We start from the raw sequence: 14,171 nt of genomic DNA, 5'->3' as shown, positions 1-14,171 counted from the left end.
GGACTATTTTCCATGATCACCACAGTCATCCCTGAATATCAAAAAATACATATTCTGGAAAATTCATTTATTTGGGGTTAAAATGGAGCATAAGTTTGTCTTTACTGTCTTGGTCTTCTGAGAATACTCTGAGGGACTCGAGAGCTTCACGGAAGTCCCAGTTGTGCTCCTGCAGCACACTTCTCAGCTCCTGGGAGGCAAAATAAAACAACAACGATAAAAAACCACATTTGTTTCTCCGTAGACATATAATAGAGAATAAGAAATGCACTTTGTAGCTCAGACTGTAGGTCCAATACTGAAGGAACAGTATTAAAAGACTGCCAACTTCTCCTCTTGCTGGGAGCAGGGAGCATGGGGATTAGCAACACAAGGAGATTCTCTCTATTAGCAGAGAACATGATATTTTGAGAATCTCTTAAGGCTAAAGTGACCGACTACATGTGGTCCTAATGAAACCATCCTCAGCACAACTACAAACTTCGGCCGAGGTTTTGACCTTGTCAAAGTTGCATCTATCCTCAGGAGTCGAGAGCTCACCTTCCTTGCCAATTCAGGGAAAGCTTTCTTCAGCTTCTTCACGAGAATTTCTTTCTTCTGCCATGCCCTGGGGGCTTTGGGTGCATCCCACTATGTTTAAAAGAATTAAAAAAAAAGACATAACTACTAGTTAGTTTTACTATGAATTACAAGCATAGAAATAAACACCCAGTCCAGTATTGCTTACCTTTTAGCAGCAGCTCTAAATAGCAAAAGCACTTAAGACAAATCAAAGGGGTAGGAATGATTCCTCACACTAAAACCATGCTCAAAATTAGACTCGATCTCTACTTACTGGCATAGTGGCATTCATTGCCTGAAAGGCCCATACAGTGTGGAAACTGCATGCCAAAATTCACATATATGGCAGCTCCTTCCGAAGATTTCTTTCTTCAAACTAAAACTAATTTGGTGGCAATTTGGGATGATTTATGTTTTACTTCTATTTCACAGCCGATTCAAATGGACAGTGCAATCAGTTATTTTATTGTCATTTTGAGCAACGTTTGCTTACATATCAGCACAACACAAAGACATTTGTTGTTCTCCATCTAACCTCCCATATGCCACTGTAAATACACTCAAGTCAGGGCACAAAACAAACCGTCACAACCCACAATACTTACTGAAGTAGCTTTACGCTTTTTTGGGACCTGCTCATCCTCGTCATCAGAAGAGGTGGGAGAAAGTTCCAGCTTCCTTTTGCGAGAGGTAGCTTTAAAAAGAAACAAAAGCAGAAAAGAGGCAGTGGAAGTTACTAAGTTCTCCCCAAAATGGTCGGATGAGTCACATCAGTACTACAGAAGCCAGTTTTTGGATAACGGCACAAGAAGGTACATTTTAAGAGAAATTTTCAGACTATTTCTCTTTTTTAACAATCAAGTGCTCTCAGGTTTTTGTGGGGGGACAAAACTGTGAGGCAGCCCACCAACCTACAAACAAAGCCAGTATTGAGACAACCCTGGGCATAATTCCACAAAACACCTGAGCTCCACACAACCATCCCTCCCAGGAGGTAACCATCATAGTCATTACCAAGGCAGCTGGCAGAACTCAGGACAATTCCAAAATACAAACTCAGAATTCAGCATGAGGCTCTGCTTTTCGTAGCCCTATGTTAGGTAGCTGTTTGCCTAAGGCAAGCAGCATGTATCCTGAAGGAACTAGGCATTTCCAACTGAGCAAGCATACATTTATAAAACCCTGATGATATAAAGTAAGCATCACAGGTCTCTAAGCACAGTACTTTCAGGACTGGCATTGCTGGACATCCAAAAAATTTATTCTGGAAAACCCTTTTGTCTTGGGATAAAATGGACAATAAGTCTGTCTTTACTCGCTTGTTCTTCTGAGAAGACTTGTTCTTCTGTGAGAGACTCCAGAACTTCACGAAACACACAGTGGTGCTCCTCCAGAACAATTCGCAGCTCCTGGGAAAAAAAAAAAAAAAAAACGTATTTGTTTCCGTACACACATAATAGAGTAAGAAATTACACTTTGTAGGTCAGGTGCTTCAGAAAAAATCAAGATGAGAATTCTTTTGTTTATCCACAGCATAAAGTGACTGACTACATCTGAGTTTTTTTCCCCCCCCACATTTTTATAACACATCACCGAATTGGACAGTGCCAGGCTTGCCACAGGACCACAAACTAGAACAAGGAGCTCTGTGTAGCCTTCCTTGCATTCATCTGCAAGGCTCAGTTCAAAGCGAACTGCATTTCCCAAGCACTAACCCTGGAGACCCTGAGTTCTTGCTGCATGTGCTGCTAGGGCTGGTCCTACTGAAACCATCCTCTGCACAACTACCACTTTCTGACAAGGTCAAAATCAAGTTTGTCCTCATGAGTTGTGAGAACTCACCTCTTTGGTCAATTCAGGGAAAATTTCCTTCAGCTTCTTTACAAGCTCTGCGGATGTGGAAACATTCTAGGTTTGGAGTGGAGAAAAAGTCATAAAAAGACAAAATTTAGTTTTACTAGGAAATGAAAGCCTAGACACAGAAACACTGCTCTAACTAACAAAAGCTAAAACCTCATGCAAATGGCAGGACTTGCCAGAACATGATTTTCTAATAGTGCATACTGAAGTCAGGACAGAAAAAAAAAAAAAAAAAACCAAGACAAAACAACACAACACAATACTTACAGCAGCAGCTTTTTGCTTTTTTGCAGCTTGTTTATCCTTGCCGTCACCATTTGTGTGAAAACATTTTGATTTCCTCTTACGAGAGACTGCTTAGAAAAAAACAACAAACAGAAAAGAAAGGGACATTACTGTCATTAAGTTCACCTCAAAATGGTAGGATCACTCACTTGAGTGCTACAGAAGCTGCTGTTTCTAAAGGTACCACAAGGTGGTACATTTTAAGAGACATTTTCAGTGCCTGCTCACTGGCAGAGACAGTAGAACAATTATTCTTCTCCAGATTTAACTAAAGGAGCTTTTTTAAAACATATTTGCCTTTTAACAACTCAGTCTCAGTATTTCGGGAGGGGACACAACCCTGCAGCAGCCCACTAACAACCCACAAACAAAATCAGCATTGAGAGATGCAGCTCACCTGAGCTCCACACAAGCATCCCTCTTAAGAGGTAACCATCGTGGCCATTACCAAGTCAGCTGGCCAGACTCCAAAAGACCAACTCAACATTTGGCACGAGGTTTGGCTTCTTGCAGCCCTTTCTTGCTTACTAACCCCCTTGTTATTCCATCCTAGAAACCTTCCCCTGTTTTTAGGGGAGTGAGATGGAAAAGTAAAAGCTCTAAGGTGTGCAGCTTTCTGGTGGAAAATGAGCTTTGTCAACCAGGTAATTTCTGAGACCAGAAACACTGCGTCTCTAACGTGCWACTTGGGGACACACCGGAGCCAGACACAAGAAAGTCAGGAGACACAGAGCTCCTAAGCTGCATCGAGGAGCTCGTCCGGCTCTCTTAAACAGCAGTGGCTTTCCAAATGCAAGATATTTTTCACTTGACTCCTTCTGGAAAGCAGCTGTTTAGTCAATACCAAAACCAAATGAGCTGGAGTTTGCACGTTACTGCAAAACTGAAAATGGTGATGACTGATTTCTGGCTTAGGTGCACACCAGAGAGGCTCCCAGACAAGCAGCTTTCAACATGAGACTCAAGTACCTGAAAAGAAGCCATGTTTATRAAGCCTGTCAGTCATAACAAAATATTCAGTGATAACTTCATTATTTATGGATAGTTCATATGAGTCAGAACTTTCCAAATGCCTTTGGGCCTCACAGATTATTGAAGACGATCATCTTACGAGTTCGTTACGACCTGCCTCGTCAGGGGTGCTCCCAAAAGCCACCACCAGCGGGTTAGGAGCCCCTTCCTGCTATTTCTCCACATTAGCAGTCGCTGCTTGAAGCGCAGTTACCAACTGGACATGCTTTTATTCCAGCCCAAACTGCTTTAAAATCATCAGGCTCAATGATTCCACCAGTACCACAAGTTCTCCTTGTTGGTACCCAGGCTGCCCACAGAGTTTCAGCCTYCAAGACCAGCATCTCCAGCCCATCACCCCTCCCAGGCTGCAGAGGACAATCACTTAYCAAGGGCATAACTCAGCTGACCCCTCAAGTTAAAAAAGGCCTGCTCACTTCCAAATCAAACGACCAGAATAATTTCACTTGTGAAAATTCAGTAAGTGCATCTTTACTCAAAAACCATTCCATATATACATTTATATATATATATATACACACACACACACACACACACACACACACACTTCAAACGTATGCACTACTACCTTCGTACTTGCCCTCTCAACCATCAAGCACAGAAGCGACAGGGAAAAAAAAAGGCAGAAAAGAACAACTTTACAGGCAACCTAACACATGCTAGGGGGCAACTATAATCTCATCAGGTTAGCCAGAGAGTTATTTCAAATAAATCTGCGGTCTTCTGAAACCAAGCACAAGTACAAGTGAGAAAAGCATTTCTCAAGTCGTACACTTAGAAATTCAACAAGGTGCTTGGCAAGCTGCACACACTTATTCCTTCCTGTGCTGAGGGAACATACAGCTGAGAGCAAGAAGCAGCTCTGTACTACTTCTGCGCTTTCAAGACGTGCAGAAAACAACATATGGAACCAGAGTAAGTGAGGCAGGTATTGGGAGACCTTTGTTTCTTCCAGTAATGCACATTATCCATGTGTTTCATCTAATTGTGGCACTGAAATAGGAGGCAGATGTTCAATATGTCTCCATGTCTAAAAAACGCGTCCAGAACAAGATGATTTATGCTATCATTTTCAGACATGTTTACTCTTAACTCAATCTTTTACAACTGGAATTAGTCTGAATTTGCCTGCCAAGAAGATTCTTTTCATGTAGGCTCAGACTGAAAGGGTATGAAATGGTGTTCCTAGATCAACACAAAAACGGCCAAAAGGCAGAGCCCACATACTAGATATCAGAGTGGTTTAGTCCAAGCAAAGTGCAAGAAGGTTTGAAGGTGCATCTTTGCTTCAAATGGCTTAATCAAAACCCTCCAGAAGTGATCATTGTCCAAGCAGGAATTTTGCAAGAGGGGCACCCAAAAGTAGCATCCTCCCCGACAAATAACTGGGAACTTTTTCAGTTACCGGCATCACTGACTCCAACTCCAATTAGATGGAAACTATTAAAATGGATCGGTTTGTTGCCCACTGTACACAGTAAATCAGTAAGAAAGAATCACACAAAGTAACGTGGACTCGKGCGGACACCAAGAGTGACCCTTGTCCACACTTACCTCTTACACGGGGCTTACACGTGGCAGTCTTGTTTSGTGCTATCAGGGTAACATCCCAAACAAGCTCTATGTACTGGCACACATTAATGTAACATCTAAGGTCTGGCAGATGTTAATGTACATTTTAGCACTTGCTAAATACCCCAAAGTTGACRTCACTGAATCAGGTACAGCTCCTGAAGCTTTTACAGACATACCGTCACCGCTGGACTTCRAAACAGCAGATCTTCGGTCATCCATGGAGTAGGCTGACTCTATCAACTGAAGGAAAAGAACAAGGACAACTGCTAAGGGCTGGATTTCACTGAACAGAGGAAGGCCACAATAAATCAAAACAACTGAAGTACAGAAAACACAGAACTACTGAAAATGTTTTCTAAAACAAATCTTACTTTCCTAATCTTCTACTTCACAAACATGGTGCAGGTTTAAGCAAGGTATAGTCTTCTCCTAAGACTATTTTATGTGAGGCACATAACCTAAAGATCAAAAAACACGGTTTCCTAAGTTTTTCAATATATTGCTATACATTGATAACATTCTCACAGTTGATTTCCTCCAAGCACATCTCTGAGACTGCCGAGTGCCTCTCAGAGGCCATGTTCCTCACGCTCCTACCTCCTGCCTTCCTCCACCCATGACCTCCACGTGGGTCATTTCAGCAAGTTAAGTGAACAGGAAGCTTTGTGAAAGTGACTCTAAGCATGTCAACTGCCACAGAGCAAAACGCCTAAAAGTTACAAACAACAAACACAGAATGAAGCTACTAGGAGCCCCGACTCTCACACAGCCGATGACGTTTACAACCAACACCTTCCAACCCCGCCACAAACACACCATCTCCTTCCCAACAAGCAGCAGGACAGCGTTTCTTACAGGTTCTCTTGAAGAGTCCCTACATCCCAAGCCCGGAGTTCAGCAAGAAGAGCCGCTCCACAACCCGCACCAGCAGAAGCGCCCAGGTTGGCTCAACGCTCCTCCGTCCACCCTCCGGAATGTTGTGGCTCTGTTGCCGTGGCCGGAATCAGGAGCACAACCGAATGATGTCACTGAGCAGTTCAAACGTCATCAGCAGTTGAAACTGCAAGCAGGCCCACCAGGAAACTGCCATTTCTGCCTCTTTTTAAGGCTACAATGGACTGTTACGACAAGCCTGTGCCTCAGACACGTTCACTATGGTCAAGAGCACCCCATACAATCTGGGTATCTCTGGTGCTATTCGTGTTATATCTACCAAGTGAAACATTCCCCAGAAAGCTATTTTCAGCCCCTTCTTTCTTCCTGAGCCCCAGGTATAAAGCATGTACCAGTGCTTCACCAGATAAAGGGAAAAACACCCAGCCAGGAACACCTGYTGAGTTCCATACGTATTTAATGACCATACAGCTATTAGGAAACTTATCTGGTTGATTTAATGCCCAGTGCTTGGAAAACTCAAGCTGGCACAAATCTAATTATACACCAACACTGAAAGATAAACTTATGAGAAACCCCCTAACTGTAGCACAGGCAGTTCTAGTGCAATAACTAGTTACCAGAATGTCACTGTAAATTTGTACTGTACACCTAAAAGACCAAGGAGGTATGGCTCTTCCCTCCAATAACACCAAAAGCACAGCACTAATCCCCACAAAACAGTTCCAGTCAATTAAAAGAAGACAGTATTATTACTTCTAATAATTCCCGGTCGCTTCTTTGGGGAAAAAGTTCCTTCAGCATTTCCAGCTTTGCGTCTCTGATGTCTTCCTCTCGGTCCTCCTGCAAGGCCAGCCCTCGATCCCCACCATTTCTGTAGGACAGTTTGGGTATTTCATCTTCAAGCCGGTCATCWTCAGACTTCTGGGGGCTGCCAGAGAAGAGCAGAGGGAAAAATTTAACACTTTATTGCTTCTTAAGAATGCTTTACCTTAACAGACTATAGGTACAAACTAAGGGTCAATAGCACTGCACAACTGGAATTTTTTGTTAAACTGTTAATAGCTTAAAGATTCATTAAGAACTGTAAATTCTCAAGAGGTACCACACATTATTGAAGGAAGTGAAATACATATTATATGACCCTAAATTGAACACCAAAACTGTTATTCTYTCCACTTTTCAAGAAGTACTTTCAAGATCTCTTCACGTATCATAAAAGGGAGAGGAGAGACAAAAAAACAGTTTCCTTCCTTAGAAAACAGTTAGATGTGTTCAATAGCATTGAACCAGCTTGCAGCCAACGTGATACSTACTAATCAGGAGAAAACAGAGCACAACCTGTTAAGCTTACTCTTCCGTTTGCAATGAGGACATTTCTACTGTGCAAAGGGGAGAGGGAAGGAGGGACAGACATGGGCAATAGGCACTTACCCTTGCAAGGTGCTACTTGTCAAGTTAGCAATAAGCAGCTCAGCACATTTCACCATTTCAGATACATTTTCAGACCAACCATCTTATTTTGTCTCAATCAGTCTTGCTAGTATATTAAACTGCCCAATGGATAAGAAGATACAAATACAACTTTTAGGGTTTTTTTCCAGGTAAAATACCTACTCATACTTACTTTCCTCATCTAAAATCAATTCAGCTGTATGGACGTTGCCACTGTACAGGGCCATCAACATCAGACAGACTTGCCTGCACATCTCTCTATGCACTTTTAAGTAAAAGACTAGGAAAACAACTGTCTTCCTGGCCATATCCTTCTTCAAGAACAGACAAATCACAATACAATTTCTGGAAAAGCAGGAATATTCCTCTCAYTTAGAAGATATGCACAGTGGTGAGCCAACTTTTCATCAAATAATGCTTTTTTCCCCCATCCTATTCAAAGAGCACACAACTACTTTGACTATCAACAACAGGAAACCTCCAAATGCAGTAACCAAACTCCTCTTCAAACTAACCAAGGAAGCTTGTGRGAATCTTAAGGTGAACCCAGCATCCACGAAGCCCAGTGAAAGGCCATGCTCAAACTCAATTCGTTTATTTCAAATCCTTTTGCCTGGACAAGGCAACAAAGTTTCATTATAAACCACATTTAAGGACTAGTTGAAATTGAAATAGTAACAGTTATAAGTGGCTCAATCCTTCCCCATCCAGGATTAACACGCAGCTGCTTGTCAACAAAACCAGAGCTGCACAAATCCTCAATCCAACCCTGTCAACAGAACCCCATTTTTCCCAAACACRAAGAAATGCTCATTTAACTGAGAAACGAGTCTCACCAACTCTCTAAATCTAGCATGGAAGGAATTGAGAGAAAGACAGAGTGACTTTCACAGCTTGCTTCCAAACACAGGGAGTTTCTTTAGCACCCATCTGCCTCCTGTCCTGTCAAAACTGCAGGAAAGATGCATTAAACAGAAACTGAAGAATTTCAGATAATTACAGCAGGGAAAAGCAWTTTTTGCATTTCTAGCACCTTCATGTTCTGCCCAAGGACCAAAAATGTAATGAGACCAAGCCTCTCTTCTCCCAAAGAGCTTTACCACAGAGTAGTTTGGTCAAACTAATCCTTCCTGGCAACAAAATTTGCACCCAGGCAACTTCCTCTTGCTTACTAGTCTCTTCGTTCCCAATTAATTCCTATAACAAGTTTCCAAATCACTTAGAAAAAAAAAAAAAAAAGCCTTTTCAATAAGTTAAAAAGCAAAGTATCATGGACCTAATTCTAGTATTTCTGAAAATGAAGCCCTAGCAGTTCAGCTTGGGAACTCTTGTACTACACACTGAAGCAGCAATTGCCTTCCTGTCCACATGGAAAAAGAAAACAAGCCAAAAAAACAGCCAGTATATTTTAAAACTGGAAGTTAGTATTTTGAAGGCATGCCATCAAAAGCATTTCAGAGGGGACGTGATGATGAACATGCAACATGACAGGCATTGTTCAGTAACATGGGATTATTCTCTGAAAACATGGTTTTGAGGGGGAAGACACTTAAGAGCTAATAATTTTGCTGAAAATCCAATAGAGCTTCCTAGGGGCAGATAGTCAGAAGCTCAAGTACTTAATCCACAAAACAGAATCTCTTTTCAATCAGGGATTGTTATATTGGCTTGCATAAACGTTAACAAAAAAAAGCTTAAAGCTTACATTACAATTACGTGATTCCGYGGAGCATGGTTTTCTTTGGCAGCATTGAAGTTGTTGGGCTCCTCATCCTCACTGTCTGCAGACACGTCTAAGAAATGCAGCATTCTTTGATTCTTGAAATAAGATAATTTTGTYGTCCTTTTATCTTCTGGTGTTTCTGGGATGCAGGAGTTCTCTGTCCAAGGTAATTCAGTGGGAGACAAGACAGGAGAAAAATATCACTTAAAATTCCAAATATTCAGTTGTGTTTACAGCACYAGAAAACTAAGGTTTCCTCCTGATGCACAGAGACTACAGACACAAAGCTCATCCTCAGGCGCTGATCCTGCAATCTGGAATTCTTTAAAGGGGCAAAAAGTCCTCAGGCCTCTTATTACACAAAATAAAACCGTAAACTTAAGAGATAATATATTTTAGACAAATAATTCTCCCAACATATCACACTTTTGGAAAAATAATAAACCAGAGTCCTCCAGGTAGCTACTTCCAGGCTGATCAGAACATGGACAGAAACACTCCTGTGCCTGATCTACAACGTGCTGGCCACAGGCAGCTTTCCAGAGCAGAGAAGCTGCAGCCCCCCCAGAATTCCAAGGATTCAACCATCTTTTCCCCATTAACCTCCAAGTTGTTCCTAACAAGGAAATTTAATGTACAGACACTCTGTGTACTTTCAGGATGTTCAGAATCTGCAGCTAATCAGAACAGATCCTCCTGGAGACATCGTGCCCATCACACACTCCTCCTCAAGATACCCGCAGAACCACTCGTGTGGGTGCGCGCTGCCGTATACCAACATCTCCCTTTTGCACWGCCTTATTGGACAAGCAAAAGCATAAGGAGCTGATCTATGCATCTATAGTTCCTAAATTGGCAATGAATAATGAATATGTCCCTCTACGTCAGCTGCACCTGAGACCAAATCTATGCAGCCGTGCAGGAAGGTAGGGAAGACACGACCTCAAAGGTAGATGTACATTAAAAATATATTTACGTTAAAATGCAACATGCCCAAAGAAAACAGAACTTGTACCTAAAACAAAGGATCCTTAGTCATGTTTTGGAAGTGTAGGGAGAGGACAGCAAGTAAATCAACTACCAATAGCAGCATTACATATATATATATATATATAATATTTATACATACAATCACTTAATTTCAGCCACAACGTGGTTTTACAACTTGCTTTCTGAATACAGATCTGCTCCACGTTAAGCTAAGGAAACAGGAATAATCTCCTTACCCGAGCACAGCAAGCTCTTCATAGAATTCAAAAAAAAAAAAGTTAAAAAACTGATTTTAAAATGAAGACACATTCACTATTCACCATTGGGCACAGCACCATTTTCTATGACTAATAAAGTCTAAACGTGTGTGTTAGTTGGTAAGCTATTCTAATCTCTACAGAAAAATATGGAGAAAAATCAGATAAATTTTCCATCTTTCTTTCAGATACAATACAATCTAATAAGTGTCCCCTTACTTGATTCCTACCCCGCAATCAAGTCATTTTCAGCACTTCCTACAATCTGGCTAAAAGGTGACTGTGAGTCTACCCGACTATCCAAACAGAAGTAGATAAAAATGACCAATTCTTCTAGTTATTACAACTACACACTACTTAAAATGTATGGTATCTATCCATGCCATGTGCAATCACAAAGTAACTGTAAAAGAGCTAAGAACAACATACGTGGGTGTAGAATAACCCAACAATCCAAGTTTGCTCTAGGAAAACAAAAAAGACCACTAAAAAACTATTCATGTGTTGCATGGCACAACACATCTGAAGAACCCTTCTAAATGCATACAGAATTGATTTATGTATATATTGAGATATAAGAGAAAACGGAAATGCAAAGAAATCTCTACAAAACCTTGATGAAGCAGCTGACRTCTTGGAAGAAGTCTGACTGTAAAGGTTAAAATTAGTTCTACAAACACAATATGATTCCTTAAAGAGACTAGGTTTAAAAAAAAAAAAAAAAAAGAGAGAAAAACAAAATAAAGGCATAAGTTGGTTAATCGATTTGCTCTCCCCTTTATTCACCTGGCACCTATGGATATTTTGTTGGGCCTCTGTGCTTGCCTTCTGCTGCGCTTCCACCTTCACACAAGTTAATTTGCAATTGGAGCCAACTGCTTGTACTTACCTTAACATAAGCAGGCTCTTGTACCAAACCAACTCACTATTTAGACTTACATCTTTAGCAACAGACCCAATACACRGCAGCATCATAAGCAACTCACCTCTCCATCATTTTTTTTAAGATGAAAGTAGGATAAAACCAAGATGGGACTTTTCTAAGTAACTGCCAGCTTGATTTGATTAAAACGATTAGGGAACTGATTAGGAAACAAGGCAGGCATGGATCTAAGGCTAATCAAACAGAGTTTACCATTTTGCATTTAAGTGCTTTATATCCTGCAGACCAAAATCTGGGTGTTTATTTTCTGCTGGCTTCTTCAGTCTCAGGAAATACTGATTCTTTAAAACAGAGGCTTAATGAACTCGCTGAAATGGGTTAAATGAAACCACTGGGGTACTGAGGTGCGAGTGTGGGCGGGAAGGTCCCAAAGCCCTCGYGATGAAGTCACCACCTACAAACCTTCGGCATCTGCAAGAAATGAAGTGTTCTGTATAAACGCAGAGTTCCAGTAATTGCATATTCTTCTGGAGCGTTAACTGGCATCCCAGCTCTCCACCAGCATCTGTATCCACGGAATCCCATTTAAGTTGGGCAATTCCTGCAAATTCCACGCGGATGAGTTCCACCCCCTGCACTCTGATTTGCACAATCCTCTCCCGTRGGTTTTCGGGGTATTTCTTACCCCTCCACAGCAGTCCCTCCCGCAGGCTGCCCTGCATCCTTCCTTCTAGCACACAACCTATGGAAACCATACGGAAACCCCGGCGCTTCTACCTGTGCATTGCAGCCCTTCTCATCCATCCATCCTCAACTATATCTGTCCAGAATATAAACCAAAGGAGGCCTACACTTAAAAATATTAAAATAATACAAGCTCTAAGCCTTCTTAGCCTCAGTAAACAAGGCTTATCTCCGTGTATGCGCTGAAATAAACAACTCCACAGACRGACTGAAGAAGAAACAACCCCCAGGACAAGCCGAGGAGGCAGCACCGCCTTTCCCTTCCCTTCCCGTCCTTTCCCTTCCCTTCCCGGCGGGCCCCTCAGCACGGACAGCTCCCTCGGCGCCCGCCGCGGCGCACGGGCCGGGACCGGGACCCGAACCGGGGCCGCTCCCGCCGCCACTCACCGCGGGCGGGCGCGGCCGGGGGCCCCGCGCAGCGCRGCCGCCGCTCGAAGCGGAACCGCTCCAGGTTGAGGACGCTCATGGCGGCACCGGCACCACCGGCACCACCGGCCCCGGCTCGCGGGCGCGCTGCCTCCCGGAGCGCGGGCGCGCCGCGATGACGCCAGCGCCCGCCCCTCCCGCCCTTTCCCGCCTTTTTTATTTATTTATATATTTATACATCCCCCCCCCCGCCTCCTCCCCGCCCTTGGCGCGGGCAGCTGGGCTGGGATAACGGGGCGCCCTTCCCCACCCTGTCCAGGCGGGAACACAGGCTGTACGTGCACGCAGCCAGGGTAAATAACAGGAACAGGCCCTCACCGACACAGGGCCGCACCAGGTGGTGCCATTCCTCAGTGAGGAATATTACCWTGTGGCTGGGAAATTGAATTTAACCAGCCAGGGCCACTACCTGGCGAGGAGCTGGGGACGGCAGCTAAAGGGCCTGGGCTTGGATCCAGCCTGAGCACATGGATCCTAGACATGGGGAACAGAGGAATCGCCCCAGACCTCAGGGAGGTTTGTAAGGCATCGTGGTGGAAGGATAAAGCTAAGTCTGGCTAGCAGGAATCTGAAAGGAATCTATATGTTTTTATATATAATTGCTTTACATTACAGCTGCTTAATCTGGCTTGACTGGGAAAAGCATGACAGGTGGTTTGTGAGCCCTTAATAAAAGTTTGTACAAAACAATGAATGGGGATTTCAGGCTGCAATGGCCCAACACTGCAAGGGTTAAAAAAAAAAAACCATCAAGTTACAATTACTTTTTTCTTTTAATTCAACACAGATCAACCATTTTCATTGGTAAATATAAACATCAAACCATTTTAACAGCTTGGTAACAAACATCGGGGTCTATCCAGATGCAGAGAACTCATCATTTTATGCAGCCCTTGAAGCTCCCACCTTATTAGTGATCATCAGCAACCACACACCTGCAGGTGAAGAGCAATGGGAGTTGCAGGTAGTACATGACATGGCTCTGGCAACCTCACTGTACCTCAGTATGCGAATGTCCAAACTGTTTTGATGCACGAGAGCTGCAGAGTGAGGCCTCAGGTCTGTCTCCTTTCTTCCTTACCAAGGGGTGCCCCTTTTCACTGCCTGATCCAAGGCAGCTTATTCTAGTCAGGATGCAATAAAGAAAAAACATACCTTTTGGGTAAAAATGATAAGATGCGACTAGTTTTGTAAAACATAATTCACTTYTGTGCATGTCTGAAGATACTACAAAAATGTTAGTCTAGAGCAGTTCACATTTAATAGAAAAGCTATTTTTCCTCACCTGCATTTTAGCTATATTCGAGTAATAACCCAAGACTACTCTTTTTTTTTTTTTTTAGGTTTTATTTGTAAAAACAAAAGACAGAGGGCTAGTTTATTTTAATTTCTACCACTGCTCCTAGATGAGGATTCCACTTTTTAATTTTAATACAAAGACAATGACAAAAAAACCCCAAAATTTGTAAAACCTAGGAAAATTGTA

At 42.6% G+C, this 14,171-nt stretch overlaps 1 protein-coding gene across 1 annotated transcript in view; it reads right to left on the bottom strand.

The window, feature by feature from the left end:
* The window catches only part of SMARCAD1 (SWI/SNF-related, matrix-associated actin-dependent regulator of chromatin, subfamily a, containing DEAD/H box 1), a 28,115-nt gene extending 14,339 nt beyond the window's left edge, over window positions 1–13,776 (bottom strand). The window contains exons 1-10 of the mRNA XM_026041437.1: window positions 13,686–13,776; window positions 9,368–9,542; window positions 6,964–7,138; window positions 5,490–5,553; window positions 2,689–2,774; window positions 2,404–2,469; window positions 1,877–1,970; window positions 1,167–1,255; window positions 541–630; window positions 106–190 (exon numbers count right to left, since the gene is read on the bottom strand). Of these exons, the coding sequence (XP_025897222.1) occupies window positions 106–190; window positions 541–630; window positions 1,167–1,255; window positions 1,877–1,970; window positions 2,404–2,469; window positions 2,689–2,774; window positions 5,490–5,553; window positions 6,964–7,138; window positions 9,368–9,471 (853 nt within the window). The 5' untranslated portion in view covers window positions 9,472–9,542; window positions 13,686–13,776. The remainder of the gene's footprint in view (window positions 1–105; window positions 191–540; window positions 631–1,166; window positions 1,256–1,876; window positions 1,971–2,403; window positions 2,470–2,688; window positions 2,775–5,489; window positions 5,554–6,963; window positions 7,139–9,367; window positions 9,543–13,685) is intronic.
* Between the last annotated feature and the right edge of the window lie 395 nt (window positions 13,777–14,171).

The sequence above is a fragment of the Nothoprocta perdicaria genome, unplaced genomic scaffold (genome assembly GCF_003342845.1).
Source record: "Nothoprocta perdicaria isolate Ctin4 unplaced genomic scaffold, notPer1 scaffold_285, whole genome shotgun sequence".
Classification (NCBI taxonomy): Eukaryota; Metazoa; Chordata; class Aves; order Tinamiformes; family Tinamidae; genus Nothoprocta; species Nothoprocta perdicaria.
This window is presented reverse-complemented; position numbering and strand designations above follow the sequence as displayed.